The sequence below is a fragment of the Coregonus clupeaformis genome, chromosome 20 (genome assembly GCF_020615455.1).
Source record: "Coregonus clupeaformis isolate EN_2021a chromosome 20, ASM2061545v1, whole genome shotgun sequence".
In the NCBI taxonomy this organism is placed as follows: domain Eukaryota; kingdom Metazoa; phylum Chordata; class Actinopteri; order Salmoniformes; family Salmonidae; genus Coregonus; species Coregonus clupeaformis.
Window position 1 is genome coordinate 28,821,680 of NC_059211.1, and position 18,842 is coordinate 28,840,521.

Sequence of the window (18,842 nt, forward strand, 5' to 3'; positions counted from 1 at the left end):
AATTTCTACAGTATGTTACGAAATGCAATTCCTACAATATGTTACAGATTTGGTAAAACGTATGATATGTTACGAATTACAATTTGTTGTGGCTAACATTAGCTAGGTGGCTAATGTTAGCTAGGCTAGGGATTAAGGTTAGGGTTAGGAGTTAGGTTAAAGGGTTAAGGGTAGGGTTATGGGAATGGTTAGCTAACATGCTAAGTAGTTGCAAAGTAGCTAAAAAGTAGTAAGTAGTTGTAAAGTTACTAATTAGCTAAAATGCTAAAGTTGTCCGTGATGAGAGTCAAACACCCAACATTTGGGTTGCTAGATGTTCCCGTTATACGCCCACCCATCCACTCAACCAACCACCATATTTCGTTTTTGCCTTAAGTAACCTTCTGTCTTATGTAACCATACCAAACATATATCATACTAATTTGAAGGTCCCGGATTATCGTTTACTTTGTTATGTCTAGTTTATGAGACCATGCTGCGCCTGGAGGTTAAGTACAGAGCTGGCTACTCTCTCTCTATCTGTCTGTTGGAGACCACTCAATAGAAAGCATCGAACTCAGATTCCTCTTATGGCACTGTAAATACCACATTTAAATATTGTAATTCTTTGGCGCACTGCTCTTTCTCGTCATACATAGATTTCTATCTACAGTCACGAGCCTACTTGCGTGCGCGCCTCTTTGATAGGTCGAGTGAGAGAAAATAATCACTGCGCTCTGCAAACCGCAAAGCAAATGAGTTGGGGGAGAAGTTTGAGTGAGTGGGAAAGCCGTGCTTGCTCCTTGGACTGCATACAATGAGGAAATTCTGAGGTGGCAGTCTTCGTTCAGTTACGCTTCCTTTGGCTGTATGTAACTAATGGCTAGCTCATGAACCTGGATCCTCTTGCGTGGAATTCTGTTTTCACTTAGAACTCTGCTGCCTGGACAAATGCATACAAATGCATTTAGGAGCCCAACGGACAAGGAGTGGACACGTTTCTCCAGCAGCAATAACGTGAGTAAGAAATAATAGCCTCACAGAAAAATGTATAGCCTAATTTAGACTATTCGATTGTAAAATGCATACAAACAGAAATAGAAGTAATGCAACGGAAATGGATATGCAGTTTGAAAGTGCAATTTAACCAATTATCCTTTACCAGACCTGTATACCTGTTCTGACAGGTATGTGAGAGGAATCGGCTGAACTTATTTAGCTTGTAGGCATTTTCCCTGAAGCTATAGAGGACACTGACCAGCACCAGCCTATTATTAGCAAGTACTTCTGTAAACCAGAGATTGTAACTTGGTTGCCTAAAACTTGATGCCAAAAAACGGAAACTAACTGTTCGGCTCAATTGATCGTTTATAATGGAATGGTACATTCATTCATTGGGTGTTAAATTCAGCATGTTAAATTCAGCATTGATCTTGCTTAATGTTGTGGCGCGCTCGGTTACAGCCAGCGGTCGTGGCTTTGACCTCTCCAACTGTCATGCTGCGTGCACAATTGATCTGCCAGGTAATCCTGTCAACCCAGTTCTGGCTGCTTGAAGAACGAAAAGGGAAGTTCTCTCCATTCTCTCTCTCTCTCTCCCATCCTTCCCCCGCTACCCCTTATAGCAGAGCTTTTTTCTTTTTGGGCATTTTGTCACGTAGGCTACAAGTAACTGTTCTGTAAAGTTTGGAGACTACGTTACCTTGCGCAACAATTGACCGACTATCGGAAACTTTTACCGACAACCGGTCTAAACAAAAAGTTCGAACAGTCCTTGGTGTAAACAAAACATAAGGAAATAATGCCTTATTCAGCATAATAGCAAGAAAATAATGCTTTATAAGCTGAGCGTATTTAGCTTGTAGGAATTTTCCCTGAAACTATAGAGGACACTGACCAGCACCACCAGCCTATTCTTAGCAAGTACTTCTGTAAACCAAAGATTGTAACTTGGTTGCCAAAAACCTGAAGCCAAAAAACTGAAACAAACTGTTCGGCTCAATTGATCGTTTATAATGGAATGGTACATTAATTCATTGGGTGTTCAAGGAAATAATGCTTTATTTCCTATTAATTGTCCATAACATCCAAAAACAGTGTATAACTGGAGGGCAGTCATCCAGTCGGAGTGAAATTCCTCTTTTTTCGGATCAAATACACTCCAGATGAGGAGTGAAGGAGCCCTCTGAAACGCAGACTGAAATGAACAACTGTTCAGTTTCAAAAAAACATAATAATTCCTCCAATTCTATAGAACTTGTCCAGTACAGAATCAGATGACTGGCCGACGGACTGATGCGCAATTGACCACAGCGGTTGCTCTGATTTAAAATATACTCTATCGCAGTTATGCCTAAACATTCCAAATGGGTGTATTGGATATTTACATCTAGGCATGTTGTTTTTGCAGTGCTGTTACATTTGGCTGGGACTGTTGAGCCATATAGAAATCTACATGGAAGCATAATAGCATTTAGACCACAGAGCAAAACAAAGGGAAACGTTGCCAACGGGTCTGTTGCCAAGCTGTGTTTATATATATATATATATATATATATATATATATTGTGACGTCACGAGAGGCTACACAGCTTTCAGCGGGGTTGCTCAAGTAGTGCCAGGAGACAAGGTTCAAACAAAACAAGGATTTTATTAAAGGTCTTGGGAAATTAACGAAAGTATAACAAAATTCTGTTCTCTTGTGGCTCTTTAAGGGTTAACAGTTCAGGGATGTCTCTTCCACATCCAAAATCATAATTCTCACTCGCTCAAATAACTTTTCCCCAGCCTTACTGTAGTCCACGTTGCAGCTAGTGGCCAACCCAGCAAAAAGTCCTTCCAAATGTCTCTCACGTATTTCCACAGGTGCATATATCCAAAGGTGAGTATTTCCCAAAGGTAAGTATCTCCAAATCCGTATATTCCTCATGGAAGTGGACGTGCAGCACTCTTGTCCTCCAGAGAGCCCAGGTTGGAGACTGTGTCTCTTCACCCCCACACACTCCCCTCAGTGTGTCTCTTCACTTCCCAAACCTTCAGCTCATCAGCTCCTCATTTGTTTCAGCTGCGTGGGAAGATTGGCCATAGAGGGGTGGAGTTCCCGACCATACCAGCAGATGGAGCCATAGCCGTCTGGGTTTGCAGCCACCTCAGGGGGATGTAACGTCCCTCCAGGACACAGCCTCTCGTGACATCACACATCCCCCTCCTCGGGACCGACGTCCTCGCCGGGTAAAGGCAGCGAAGAAGGCATCACGCCGGGAGAGGGCGTCCCGCATTGCCGTGGTGCTTGCCAGACTGCTCTCTCTTCAACTCCTCCAACTCTAGGACCAGGACTCAGCCTCCTGTTGTCTCTCCTTGAGTTTCTTACTGAACGCATCAGCCTTGGTTTTAGCAGAGTTTAGCTTCTGTTGAGCAGCTTTCAGTTCCTTCTCTCTCTCTGCCTCCGCATTCTTCATCTTGTTCTCCAACACCTTGTACTTCTCCTCTGCCTTCTTCTGGACTCTCCTTACTACTGCGCAGGGTCTCCTCACACTCCTCGATGGTCCTGCGCAGCCTCTCCAGCCCTCCTGTTGCTTAGGGGAAGGAGCTCTGTTGGAGTTTAGCCTGGAGGATATCTAACTCTTCTGTCTTCATGTCTAACTGTTGCTTTAACAAACGATACCTCTCAGCGGTCCCCTTCAGACCAGACAGTTCTTTTGTCCAGATTCTGTAGCTCCGTCTCTGTGTCGGTCTGGGCACCTGCCATCCCTATCAGAGCCCGGGCGGGAGTGAGTAACTCGGAGGATTGCACCGGAGCCTTCCCAGGATGAGTCTTGCCTCTCCGTTTCCGAGGTACTCGGGTTATCCTCTCCTGAGACTCTCTCCAGAGTGGGTAAAAGGCTGGGCAGTCTCGTCCAATTAGGACAGGAACGGGAAGGGAATCAACCACCCCGCCGTCGTGTGTATGGTTCCCCGTGTGCTGGTCATTGTAAGTTCAGTAATGGGGGTATTCTCTGGTGTCCCCATGGACACAGGAAACTGGGAGGACTTTCCCCGGGGTCAGACACGTTGGGCCCACCAAATCCTACGCACCAGGGTGGCCCGGCTACCAGAATCCAGTAAGGCCTCCACATCATGGTGATTCACAGTTACCGGGCAGGTGGGGGTCGATCTGGGCCGCCATCTACGACTCCCAAGAGCGAGGCAAACGGTGTGTGGGTGCTGAGCTGGAGGACTCGCAGTGGGCATAGGTTCATCGGCTGGTTTCCCACACTGCCAGGAGATATGTCCCATCTCCCCACACCGTAACACTGTCGAGTTTCCCCCTCTGGTGTACTCTTCTTGGACCCGCCTGGTTTCTGGCTCCCCCTGGAGCCGGGATAAGTCCTGACGTGGCTGGGTTCGAGACCTTGGGGTCCTTTTGGACGGGTTCTTCCCATTTGTGGTGGGGCCGCACTCCTGGGGTCTTTTCGGAAGCATTCAGCATCTCCGCTGTGGCCTGGTACTTTTCCACAGCTTCCACGGTCAGATCAGCCGTGGTCAAGGCCTGTTGACTGATGAACCGTTTTGCCTCATAAGGCAGGGCGCGTAGGTAACGATCCACCACAACGGCCTCCACCACCGCCGCTGCTGTATTCCTCTGCGGATCCAGCCATTTCCTTGCGATTCGGACAAGTTCATGCATCTGCGCCCGAGAGGTTGGTCTGCTTGGAAGGTCCAGCTGTGAAAGCGCTGGGCCATACCAAACTTTGTGAGTCCATATCTGCTGAGGATCTCAGACTTCAGGGCATCATAGTCAGTAACCTGGTCAGGGCCCAGGTCCCGGACAGCATTCAGCGATTCCCGGTTAGAAGGGGCTAACAGACCAACCCACTGTTGCTTGGGCCAGGCTTCCCTAGTGGCCGTGGCCTCAAATGCATGCAGGTATGCCTCAATGTCATCGGTAGCTCCCATCTTAGATATAAAGTCACTTGCCCTTATTGGGCGGGTATTTTCGGGACAACCCTCTGTCTCTGCAACTGCAATTCCTCTGCCTTCAGAAGGTTGGCTTTCTTTTGCTCCTCCAAGAGAGCCACGTTTGCTTGCATCTGGGCGTGCCCAGCAACAAGGGCTTTCAATATGTCCTCCATTTCAGTCGGGCGGGGAGCCTACGGCCAACTTGGAAAACTGGGTGATCAAACCTTCGGTATCCTCCTCCGACATGCACTATTAACGCTTGAGCGTGCCTGTATTCTCCACCATCTGTGACGTCACGAGAGGCTACACAGCTTTCAGCGGGGTTGCTCAAGTAGTGCCAGGAGACAAGGTTCAAACAAAACAAGGATTTTATTAAAGGTCTTGGGAAATTAACGAAAGTATAACAAAATTCTGTTCTCTTGTGGCTCTTTAAGGGTTAACAGTTCAGGGATGTCTCTTCCACATCCAAAATCATAATTCTCACTCGCTCAAATAACTTTTCCCCAGCCTTACTGTAGTCCACGTTGCAGCTAGTGGCCAACCCAGCAAAAAGTCCTTCCAAATGTCTCTCACGTATTTCCACAGGTGCATATATCCAAAGGTGAGTATTTCCCAAAGGTAAGTATCTCCAAATCCGTATATTCCTCATGGAAGTGGACGTGCAGCACTCTTGTCCTCCAGAGAGCCCAGGTTGGAGACTGTGTCTCTTCACCCCCCACACACTCCCTCAGTGTGTCTCTTCACTTCCCAAACCTTCAGCTCATCAGCTCCTCATTTGTTTCAGCTGCGTGGGAAGATTGGCCATAGAGGGGTGGAGTTCCCGACCATACCAGCAGATGGAGCCATAGCCGTCTGGGTTTGCAGCCACCTCAGGGGGATGTAACGTCCCTCCAGGACACAGCCTCTCGTGACATCACAATATATATATATATACTACTGTTCAAAAGTTTGGGGTCACTTAGACATTTCCTTGTTTTCCATGAAAACATACATGAAATTGGTTTGAATAGGAAATATAGCTAAATTAATAGGAAATGTAGTCATTGACAAGGTTAGAAATAAAGATTTTTAATTGAAATAATAATTGTGTCCTTCAAACTTTGCTTTCATCAAATAATCCTCGATTTTCAGCAATTACAGCCTTACAGACCTTTGGCATTCTAGTTGTCAATTTGTTGAGGTAATCTGAAGAGATTTCACCCCATGCTCCAAAATGGAGTGATAGCACCTCCCACAAGTTGGATTGGCTTGATGGGCACTTCTTACCTACCATACGGTCAAGCTGCTCCCACAACAGCTCAATAGGGTTGAGATCCGGTGACTGTGCTGGCCACTCCATTATAGACAGAATACCAGCTGACTGCTTCTTCCCTAAATAGTTCTTGCATAGTTTGGAGCTGTGCTTTGGGTCATTGTCCTGTTGTAGGAGGAAATTGGCTCCAATCAAGCGCTGTCCACAGGGTATGGCATGGCGTTGCAAAATGGAGTGATAGCCTTCCTTCTTCAAGATCGCTTTTACCCTGTACAAATCTCCCACTTTACCACCACCAAAGCACCCCCAGACCATCACGTTGCCTCCACCATGCTTGACAGATGGCATCAAGCACTCCTCCAGCATCTTTTCATTTGGTCTGCGTCTCACAAATGTTCTTCTTTGTGATCCAAACACCTCAAACTTCGATTCGTCTGTCCATAACACTTTTTTCCAATCTTCCTCTGTCCAGTGTCTATGTTATTTTGCCCATATTAATCTTTTCTTTTTATTGGCCAGTCTGAGATATGGCTTTTTCTGTGCAACTTTGGCTAGAAGGTCAGCATCCCGGAGTCGCCTCTTCACTGTTGATGTTGAGACTGGTGTTTTGCGGGTACTATTTAATGAAGCTGCCAGTTGAGGACCTGTGAGGTGTCTGTTTCTCAAACTAGACACTCTAATGTATTTGTTCTCTTGCTCAGTTGTGCACCGGGGCCTCCCACTCCTCTTTCTATTCTAGTTAGAGCCAGTTTGCGCTGTTCTGTGAAGGGAGTAGTACACAGCGTTGTATGAGATTTTCAGTTTCTTGGCAATTTCTCACATGGAATAGCCTTCATTTCTCAGAACAAGAATAGACTGACAAGTTTCAGAAGAAAGTTATTTGTTTCTGGCCATTTTGAGCCTGTAATCGAACCCACAATTGCTGATGCTCCAGAAACTCAACTAGTCTCAAGAAGGCCAGTTTTATTGCTTCTTTAATCAGCACAACAGTTTTCAGCTGTGCTAACATAATTGCAAAAGGGTTTTCTAATGATCAATTAGCCTTTTAAAATTATAAACTTGGATTAGCAAACACAACGTGCCATTGGAACACAAGACTGATGGTTGCTGATAATGGGCCTCTGTACGCCTATGTAGATATTCCATAAAAAATCAGCAGTTTCCAGCTACAATAGCCATTTACAACATTAACAATGTCTACACTGTAAATATATATGGCAAATAGAAATCCTATATGGATGGTGTTAAAAGATAGATGGGAGGTGTTGAATGGAATTGAAGGATGGGACTAATAACAACTAACAACAAACAATAACAAGATAACTAATAATGTAGGCACGCTGTGTCCATAATAAGTGTATGGGTTGTAGGTTGGGAGCTTTTGTGAAGGAGCACAGTTAGAAAGATATGGCATATAGAAGCAAACCGGATGGACATCATGAAAATTATCGGAGAGGTTGAGAGTAGAAGAAGTTCAGGAGAAAGAACAAACCAAATGTAATTACTGTAAAATTGACCGTGTCCATAAAATGTAAATAGTGGGTATGGGCTGGAAGTAGAGGCCTAGGCGTTGTTGTTCACTAGTTTACTCCAAGAGGGGAAAGGGTGTCGGGGTTGGAAAGTAATAAAGGGGAATATATATATTTTTTAAAAGGATATGTATGTGTATGTATGTATGTATGTGTGTGTGTATGTGTGTAAATGTGTATGTGTATGTATATATACAGTGGGGGAAAAAAGTATTTAGTCAGCCACCAATTGTGCAAGTTCTCCCACTTAAAAAGATGAGAGAGGCCTGTAATTTTCATCATAGGTACACGTCAACTATGACAGACAAAATGAGAAAGAAAATTCCAGAAAATCACATTGTAGGATTTTTAATGAATTTATTTGCAAATTATGGTGGAAAATAAGTATTTGGTCAATAACAAAAGTTTCTCAATACTTTGTTATATACCGTTTGTTGGCAATGACACAGGTCAGGTTTTCACACACTGTTGCTGGTATTTTGGCCCATTCCTCCATGCAGATCTCCTCTAGAGCAGTGATGTTTTGGGGCTGTCGCTGGGCAACTCGGACTTTCAACTCCCTCCAAAGATTTTCTATGGGGTTGAGATCTGGAGACTGGCTAGGCCACTCCAGGACCTTGAAATGCTTCTTACGAAGCCACTCCTTCGTTGCCCGGGCGGTGTGTTTGGGATCATTGTCATGCTGAAAGACCCAGCCACGTTTCATCTTCAATGCCCTTGCTGATGGAAGGAGGTTTTCACTCAAAATCTCACGATACATGGCCCCATTCATTCTTTCCTTTACACAGATCAGTCGTCCTGGTCCCTTTGCAGAAAAAACAGCCCCAAAGCATGATGTTTCCACCCCCCATGCTTCACAGTAGGTATGGTGTTCTTTGGATGCAACTCAGCATTCTTTGTCCTCCAAACACGACGAGTTGAGTTTTTACCAAAAAGTTCTATTTTGGTTTCATCTGACCATATGACATTCTCCCAATCCTCTTCTGGATCATCCAAATGCACTCTAGCAAACTTCAGACGGGCCTGGACATGTACTGGCTTAAGCAGGGGGACACGTCTGGCACTGCAGGATTTGAGTCCCTGGCGGCGTAGTGTGTTACTGATGGTAGGCTTTGTTACTTTGGTCCCAGCTCTCTGCAGGTCATTCACTAGGTCCCCCCGTGTGGTTCTGGGATTTTTGCTCACCGTTCTTGTGATCATTTTGACCCCACGGGGTGAGATCTTGCGTGGAGCCCCCAGATCGAGGGAGATTATCAGTGGTCTTGTATGTCTTCCATTTCCTAATAATTGCTCCCACAGTTGATTTCTTCAAACCAAGCTGCTTACCTATTGCAGATTCAGTCTTCCCAGCCTGGTGCAGGTCTACAATTTTGTTTCTGGTGTCCTTTGACAGCTCTTTGGTCTTGGCCATAGTGGAGTTTGGAGTGTGACTGTTTGAGGTTGTGGACAGGTGTATTTTATACTGATAACAAGTTCAAACAGGTGCCATTAATACAGGTAACGAGTGGAGGACAGAGGAGCCTCTTAAAGAAGAAGTTACAGGTCTGTGAGAGCCAGAAATCTTTCTTGTTTGTAGGTGACCAAATACTTATTTTCCACCATAATTTGCAAATAAATTCATTAAAAATCCTACAATGTGATTTTCTGGAATTTTCTTTCTCATTTTGTCTGTCATAGTTGACGTGTACCTATGATGAAAATTACAGGCCTCTCTCATCTTTTTAAGTGGGAGAACTTGCACAATTGGTGGCTGACTAAATACTTTTTTCCCCCACTGTATGTATATATATATATATATATGTATATGTATGTATGTGTGTATGTATGTATGTATATACGTATATGTATTTATATATATATATATATATATATATATATATAAAAACATGGGGGATTGGAAGTGATGCAGACAATTACATTGATGGAAGTTACAATCTATCTGCAATATTAAGCTGATCTACCCCCAAAAAATAAAAATAAAAATGTCTACACTGTATTTCTAATAAATTTGATGTTATGTTAATAAGCAAAAAAATTGCTTTTCTTTGGAAAACAAGGACATTTCTAAGTGACCCCAAACTTTTGAACGATAATGTATATATATAACGAAACCCTATATGATGTAAAAGAGCAAAGCCAGGAGCCAGACACACTCACCTTTTTTGTAAATGTATTTTTTATGAGTAGGCTATTATTCATTAATCTAACCAAAATTATGTATTGTGCGTATTCCCCCTGGGACCAGTAAGGTGTAGACTAGGGAAGGGAATAGATGTGTATATATAACAGAAGACTGCTTTGATTTTCACTTAGAGGAGTTAGTGTATGCTTCACTGGTGCAGTGACATGCAGTGAGAGCAGAGTGGTGGTTCCTGAGGAGAGAGGAGAGTTCCTAGCTTGACAATCACTCACTGTTATGTGTGTGGTTGACTCTGAAGCCAGCCAGTGGTTTGTGTGCCTGGAATACTAGCCTAACTCGCTCATAGACTTGACGGAGGGCCTGAAATTACACAGTTGCTACCGCTCTCTTGAAGGAGTATATAACCACCACTGAATATTAAGCTTTTGTTATTGTCTATAGCCAGTTTTTGTATTGTCCTGGTTACGGCTTCCATGTCTTGCCTGTGGCGAATACACTACACATTGTCTGTGGTGAATACCCTGCCATAAATGGCCACTACAGTGTCTGTGGTGAATACCCTGCCATAGACGGCCACTACACAGTGTCTGTGGTGAATACCCTGCCATAGACGGCCACTACACAGTGTCTGTGGTGAATACTGTGCCATAGACGGCCACTACACAGTGTCTGTGGTGAATACTGTGCCATAGACGGCCACTACACAGTGTCTGTGGTGAATACCCTGCCATATACGGCCACCACACAGTGTCTGGGGTGAATACCCTGCCATAGACGGCCACTACACAGTGTCTGTGGTGAATACCCTGCCATAGACGGCCACTACACAGTGTCTGTGGTGAATACTGTGCCATAGACGGCCACTACACAGTGTCTGTGGTGAATACCCTGCCATAGACGGCCACTACACAGTGTCTGTGGTGAATACCTTGCCATAGATGGCCACTACACAGTGTCTGTGGTGATTACCCTGCCATAGACGGCCACTACACAGTGTCTGTGGTGATTACCCTGCCATAGACGGCCACTAGACAATGTCTGTGGTGAAAACCCTGCCATAGACGGCCAATACACAGTGTCTGTGGTGAATACCCTGCCATAGACGGCCACTACACAGTGTCTGTGGTGATTACCCTGCCATAGACGGCCACTAGACAATGTCTGTGGTGAAAACCCTGCCATAGACGGCCAATACACAGTGTCTGTGGTGAATACTGTGCCATAGACGGCCACTACACAGTGTCTGTGGTGAATACCCTGCCATAGACGGCAACTACACAGTGTCTGTGGTGAATACCCTGCCATAGACGGCCACTACACAGTGTCTGTGGTGAATACCCTGCCATAGACGGCCACTACACAGTGTCTGTGGTGAATACCTTGCCATAGATGGCCACTACACAGTGTCTGTGGTGAATACCCTGCCATAGACGGCCACTACACAGTGTCTGTGGTGAATACCCTGCCATAGATGGCCACTAGACAATGTCTGTGGTGAAAACCCTGCCATAGACGGCCAATACACAGTGTCTGTGATGGGAGAAGTGAAGTCTGAGTGTGAATGAATGGACCTGAGAAGAATCAAGTTACTTGCCTGGTTACCCAGATTCCTTGCTCCGGCCAAACGCTACGCCCATGGACGTTAGTTTCTTCTCCGCAGTGAGTCTGGATCTGAGTACCTCCCAGACTTTGTTTTGTACAACACCCCTCATATTGACGACACCACAAACAACTTAAATGATAGTAGTCTCAGACTGAAGTATGCATAGAACGATAGAGCAGCGGAAGAATTCAGTTTGAGTCGCAGGCATTTAAGTTACACCATGTGGGTCAGGTCATCTGAAACGTTCTACATAAACCACTTCACCATGACTCCTCTTTGATAATCATCCTCCCTCAAAGGGGTCTGTTGACGGCTAATGTCTATCCCATTTGGTTGGAAAATATACTTTTAACATCAAGTTGCACATATATAGTACCATTTTTTTGTGTGTGTAATAACATGTTACCACTACATAGTAAGTACACGATAATAACTGATCTGAATCTGGCAATTTTTCTGTCTTCAATTCATGTACATCATCTGTAGCTGTATGTAGCTCAATAATAACATCCTGGTTACCAAAGCAGATGTAAAGTAAGTAGCTACCTGCTATAAAGGCAGGCAGCTTAATGTAAAGTGATCCCTTGTTGGGTAATCAGTGTCTGGTAGGGATTTTGGCCTGTCTGTGTGAGTGAGTGTGTGTGTTCAGCCCTCCCCACATCTGCAGTGTACCCTGCGACAGGAAAAGGGCAAACCTATAAAGCTGGTTGGAAGTTTACTCACAGCCCTTTGTCTGCTAGTTGTCTTGTGGGCTAAGTCAATCTTTACTTTGGTGTGCAATGAACTCTTGACTCTGTGACCAATTCTGAGTGTTGACAAGCTCTAGTGTTACTACTTAGCTTACTCTTTGTATTGGAAACACACAGAGACAGATGTCTGGTTTACAATAATAGGGTTGACCTGAACTGTACTGTGCTGGCTCAAATATTTAGTTTTTACATTGTCCTTTGCAGCATGGTTCCAGCAACTATGGTGGATGCGTAACCAGACCAGCCCAGTATAGCTCAGCTTGGCTTGGCTCAGCTTGTCCCAATAATGTGAAGCAGGCAATAATGGAATAGCAATGTGTGATAGAATAATGAGCCTCAGGACTTGGAATAGTGTTTATCTGCTAGCTCAAGTGCTGATGGCTATTTGGATCTGATGCATCAATCCAATTCCTGTGTAATGAAGTCATAATCTGGATACAGGTGTTAAGGGTGGGAGGTTGCTAAGAGGAACAGATATTGGCCCCAGATCAATAACTAATTCATGCTGGAGAACAATGTGGCGGTTTGACACTCAGAGAGGAACATGCAGAAACAGAACACTGATATTACTGAGGAACTCACACATTCATTTCTCATTAATTTTTTATTCATTTCATTCAGAGAATTTCTGAATTCTTATTAGCATATAGCTAGCTAATCAAGGAATTTAGCCTACCCTGGTGTTATGGTCGCATGGCTGGCTACTTTCACTGTCTTGGATGTTTTGACATTCAAGTGGAAATACAAGTCCCAGTCTCAGCGATAAAACCCAATCTCCCCTTTCCCTTGTGTTGTATGTTAGATTAGTAACTACCTCTACTCTGCTCTACTCTATGTTGACATCTGGACAAAGCTACTAAGCAGAGAGACAGACCATATAGCTGCCAAAGTGTCAGTCGTGTTTACTATAGAGGAGGCATCTCAGGCCACAGGTCCATAAAATGCTTCCAGGTCAAAGGTCAATGGAACACTGACTGAAAAATATGTTGTTGTTTTGCTGGTTCACGTGGTCTGCGTCTTGCTTTGTTATTATGTGTTAATGATGGACAATAATCTTTGTGCCCTTTGTGTTTATTCTGCATGATTTAGGTGTCCTTTCCATATACCAAAGATTTAGCTTTGTGTTGTTGTATTTAGGGTAGTATTCCCCCATGTGTAGTAGGACTATATTTAGTCAAAGACGTGTTCGTTGTACAAGGGCCATTGGATTCAACATGTTCACACCGGAGTTTAGTTCAGTATAGCCTATGGGAGGGAACATGTTGTTGGAGTTGTTATGGAGGATCAACAGCCTTGCATGGTTTGTTGCAACTAATTGATTCGCTAAGTGGCTTGCCAATTAGCCGTGTAAATGATAACACTGTAAATGTAGCTGCTAAGAAATCACACTCTGTCAGTTGTCATGAAACAGTATAAAGTTAGGAAAATTGCCTCCCTTTCCTTATTATAAACAAAGGTTAAGTGGATTTTGCCGTGTTTGCCAAGTGAAATGTACTGTATGCTTCCACTCTGCAGTTGAGTTACTGCTATTCCCTTTGATTTCCCCCTATTCAATGAGCCATTGTAAGGAGTCTAAAGGCGTCAGCATGCTTCAGCTGTTGGCTAGCCGAAGTCGGAAAGGCGAACCCAACGAGTGTGCTCGCATACTCCCTTAAAAGACCTTCGCTTGAAAAACAAAATGTTTGTCCATTTTGAGATGCCGTAGCCAGTATACACTTCCTCAAAATAGTCCAAATTAATCTAAGATAAGTCAAGAAATCTGTCATTCATTTTTACGTTTTTGCAGAGGAAATATTAGTTGCGCAATTTTACATCTAACTAAGATGGTTGGTGCAGTATTTCTCAATGAATAAATGTGCATGAAAACCAGTCGTCTGTCATTGAATGACAACAAAGACTTTACTGAAGAATCCCAACTATTGACCAATCCCCGGTGAAGGGGCATAGACTTCGGCTACCGACTTCTGCTTGCCTTAAGAAAAAAATGTGTGCCCGAACAACCCAAAAAAACCTTAGCGAAGTCCAAAATGAACAAAAACATCCCAAAATGTCGTCGTAATATATGCACAGACTCTTCCGAACTGTTTCGGGTGGGAAGCATGTGGACGTCTTAAGGCTGTGCCTGAAAAGGCTCCCTATGCCCTATATAGTGCACTAATACCTGTGGTCCCTGATCAAAGGAAGTGCACTATATAGGGCATAGGGTGCCATTTTGGAAGCCTATTTAGGGTGCAAAGGGAGATCTTTCTGTGTCCTGGACACTGGACAGACTCTGCAGCAGATTATTTATAGTCTTGACATGGCACTCACTCCTCACATAGTAGCATTTCCCTGGGTCAACACAGCAGTGTTTGGGGAGCTTTGTTCTGCTTTCAGCAGCCGTTCCCATAAACCACTGGGACGGAAGGCAGGAGGCATGTCTGTCTGAGATTCTTCTTGTCACAGAGACAGGGATTTACCTCTAAGTTTTATACGGAAATCCAGGGTTGATGTTAATTACATTTAAATTCAGTTAGTTCAGTTTACTTCCTGAATTGAAATTGAATTGACCCCCAGGCACCCTCCAAGCTTTTAGAAGTTTAAACACTCAACCTCGTCTATTCTATCTTTAACTGAACTGGCAAAACAATTAAGGCAAATTCTCACAATTCCCACTATGCGACATGTTGTGTTGTCTGATGTCATCGTTAGGTGTAGTGTAGTGAACCCAGGAGCCAGGTCTGTTTTGGAGCCAGGGAGCTGTGTGTATGAGGCTTTAAATAGCCCTACCGGATACCGAGACAGAGACAGGGCTGTCAGAATCAGCCTCGCATGGCCATTGGCTCTCCAAATGTGGATGTAAGTGTTATAAACAGTATATAGTCCACTTTTCCACGCTTAAACCCACCAAGATTTTAAACTGAACCAGCTACTCTACTAAGGCCTTATAAATGACCGTTTTATCCTCCTACAGATGAATCATTGTATTCATATAGCCTATATGTTTTCCGCTTCCTGATGTGTGGGGGGGTGTATGTCTGTATTTCCAGCTTTGGAATCTCACACCAGTATCTCGATGGGGAGCAGGTGACAGGGGGCTCATGTGTTGTTCCTTCTCTTTCTTTCTCTCTCTCTCTCTCTCTCTCTCTCTCTCTCTCTCTCTCTCTCTCTCTCTCTCTCTCTCTCTCTCTCTCCGCTCTCCCGCTCTCCCGCTCTCTCTCTCTCTCTCTCTCTCTCTCTCTCTCTCTCTCTCCCGCTCTCTCTCTCCGCTCTCTCTCTCCGCTCTCTCTCTCTCTCTCTGCTCTCTCTCTCTCTCTCTCTCTCTCTCTCTCTCTCTCTCTCTCTCTCTCTCTCCTCCCCGCTCTCTCTCTCTCTCCACTCTTCCTCGCTCCTCCCTCTCTCTCTCTCTCTCACTCTCTCTCTCTCTCTCTCTCTCTCTCTCTCTCTCTCTCTCTCTCTCTCTCTCTCTCTCTCTCTCTCGCCCGCTCTCTCTCTCTCTCTCTCCCCCGCTCTCTCTCTCTCTCTCTCTCTCTCTCTCTCTCTCTCCCCGCTCTCTCTCTCTCTCTCCACTCTCCCTCGCTCTCTCCGCTCTCTCTCTCTGTCTCTCTCTCTCTCTCTCTGTCTCTCTCTGTCTCTGTCTCTCTCTCTGTCTCTGTCTCTCTCTCTCTGTCTTTATCTCTCTCTCCCTCTCTCACTCTCTCTCTCTGGAAAAAACAAACATGTCTGCCTCCGTCTGTCACTCTATCTAACAACCAGGGCCACACACAAGCTGCTAAACCCTTGCTGTTGTATACCCCCTATACTTATAACTAACCACCATATCCCCTTACCTTATTTTGTCTATCAGAAAGAGGCCACACAGCAGGAGAGGAGAGAGCTGGCTGTGTGCTGCTCTATGTCATTATTGCTTGCTATCCCTTGAAGTTACTGACCGTGTTACAGTCTTGGGTTCAAACTGTTTTTTAAATAATTTCAAATACTAAATATATGTGCCTTATTGAGCTTGACTGGTTTAATGAACCAATAGAATAGTGCCAAAATTGCAAACTCTGTCCATCTGGCACTCCAGGCAGGCTAGAGCAAACGCTCAAAGTTTTGAAACATTTCAAATAGCATTTGAACCCAGTGCTGCTGTGTTATAAGCACTAGTGGCATTTGTTTGTTTGCGTTTAGATGGATAGCTCTTTGAGGTTCACCCATGTCATCACTTAATGAAAATGTGCTCAGATGAAACATCCTCAGGTTCGTTGAATTGGCACCATTCTCCTTTTGTTAGAACACTACTCTCATCAATATGAGCGGACTACCGAAGGCATCTTTTCTAAGCTTTCTGTGACAGCTATGATTACACATGTAGTACTTCTTGTCAATCTGATTGATTCGGTCTGATCAGAATGCACACTTTGTCTCTCTGTCTCATTCATTCTCTTGTCAATGTTATTATGTGTGTCCAATATACAGTTACTGCCTGAAGGGTTATACTGTATTAGTCTGCACCTCTTGACATGTATATATTGTCTCTAGCGTGGAGAATCACCTCCATCCATGTATATATTATCTCTAGCATGGAGAATCACCTCCATCCATGTATATATTATCTCTAGCGTGGAGAATCACCTCCATCCATGTATATATTATCTCTAGCATGGAGAATCACCTCCATCCATGTATATATTATCTCTAGCATGGAGAATCACCTCCATCCATGTATATATTATCTCTAGCATGGAGAATCACCTCCCCCATGTATATATTATCTCTAGCATGGAGAATCACCTCCATCCATGTATATATTATCTCTAGTATGGAGAATCACCTCCATCCATGTATATATTATCTCTAGCATGGAGAATCACCTCCCCCATGTATATATTATCTCTAGCATGGAGAATCACCTCCATCCATGTATATATTATCTCTAGCGTGGAGAATCACCTCCATCCATGTATATATTATCTCTAGCATGGAGAATCACCTCCATCCATGTATATATTATCTCTAGCATGGAGAATCACCTCCATCCATGTATATATTATCTCTAGCATGGAGAATCACCTCCATCCATGTATATATTATCTCTAGCATGGAGAATCACCTCCATCCATGTATATATTATCTCTAGTATGGAGAATCACCTCCATCCATGTATTTATTATCTCTAGCATGGAGAATCACCTCCATCCATGTATATATTATCTCTAGCATGGAGAATCACCTCCATCCATGTATATATTGTCTCTAGCGTGGAGAATCACCTCCATCCATGTATATATTATCTCTAGCATGGAGAATCACCTCCATCCATGTATATATTATCTCTAGCATGGAGAATCACCTCCATCCATGTATATATTATCTCTAGCATGGAGAATCACCTCCATCCATGTATATATTATCTCTAGCATGGAGAATCACCTCCATCCATGTATATATTATCTCTAGCATGGAGAATCACCTCCATCCATGTATATATTATCTCTAGCATGGAGAATCACCTCCATCCATGTATATATTATCTCTAGCATAGAGAATCACCTCCATCCATGTATATATTATCTCTAGCATGGAGAATCACCTCCATCCATGTATATATTGTCTCTAGCATGGAGAATCACCTCCATCCATGTATATATTATCTCTAGCATGGAGAATCACCTCCATCCATGTATATATTGTCTCTAGCATGGAGAATCACCTCCATCCATGTATATATTGTCTCTAGCATGGAGAAGCAGAATGATTGACATGGCGGCTTATTAAAAGTTATATAAGAGGTGAGACTAGAGAGAATCCTACAAGGTATGTTCAAAGTAATATCACTAACTTACCTAGGCTTATGTGTTGCTGCCACCCATACTACAGTAGAGATGGATATGCCTGACATTGTTAAGGTGATACTACAAAGGTACAGTGGGGGAAAAAAGTATTTAGTCAGCCACCAATTGTGCAAGTTCTCCCACTTAAAAAGATGAGAGAGGCCTGTAATTTTCATCATAGGTACACGTCAACTATGACAGACAAAATGAGAATTTTTTTTCCAGAAAATCACATTGTAGGATTTTTAATGAATTGATTTGCAAATTATGGTGGAAAATAAGTATTTGGTCAATAACAAAAGTTTCTCAATACTTTGTTATATACCGTTTGTTGGCAATGACACAGGTCAAACGTTTTCTGTAAGTCTTCACAAGGTTTTCACACACTGTTGCTGGTATTTTGGCCCATTCCTCCATGCAGATCTCCTCTAGAGCAGTGATGTTTTGGGGCTGTCGCTGGGCAACACAGACTTTCAACTCCCTCCAAAGATTTTCTATGGGGGTTGAGATCTGGAGACTGGCTAGGCCACTCCAGGACCTTGAAATGCTTCTTACGAAGCCACTCCTTCGTTGCCCGGCGGTGTGTTTGGGATCATTGTCATGCTGAAAGACCCAGCCACGTTTCATCTTCAATGCCCTTGCTGATGGAAGGAAGTTTTCACTCAAAATCTCACGATACATGGCCCCATTCATTCTTTCCTTTACACGGATCAGTCGTCCTGGTCCCTTTGCAGAAAAACAGCCCCAAAGCATGATGTTTCCACCCCCATTCTTCACAGTAGGTATGGTGTTCTTTGGATGTAACTCAGCATTCTTTGTCCTCCAAACACGACGAGTTGAGTTTTTACCAAAAAGTT

At 43.9% G+C, this 18,842-nt stretch overlaps 1 protein-coding gene across 1 annotated transcript in view; it reads left to right on the forward strand.

The window, feature by feature from the left end:
* The first annotated feature begins 539 nt into the window (after positions 1-539).
* Positions 540-18,842, forward strand: part of LOC121532954 (collagen alpha-1(XXIV) chain) — a 179,574-nt gene continuing 161,271 nt past the window's right edge. The window contains exon 1 of the mRNA XM_045205811.1: positions 540-996. Coding sequence (XP_045061746.1) covers positions 941-996 — 56 coding nt within the window. The 5' untranslated portion in view covers positions 540-940. The remainder of the gene's footprint in view (positions 997-18,842) is intronic.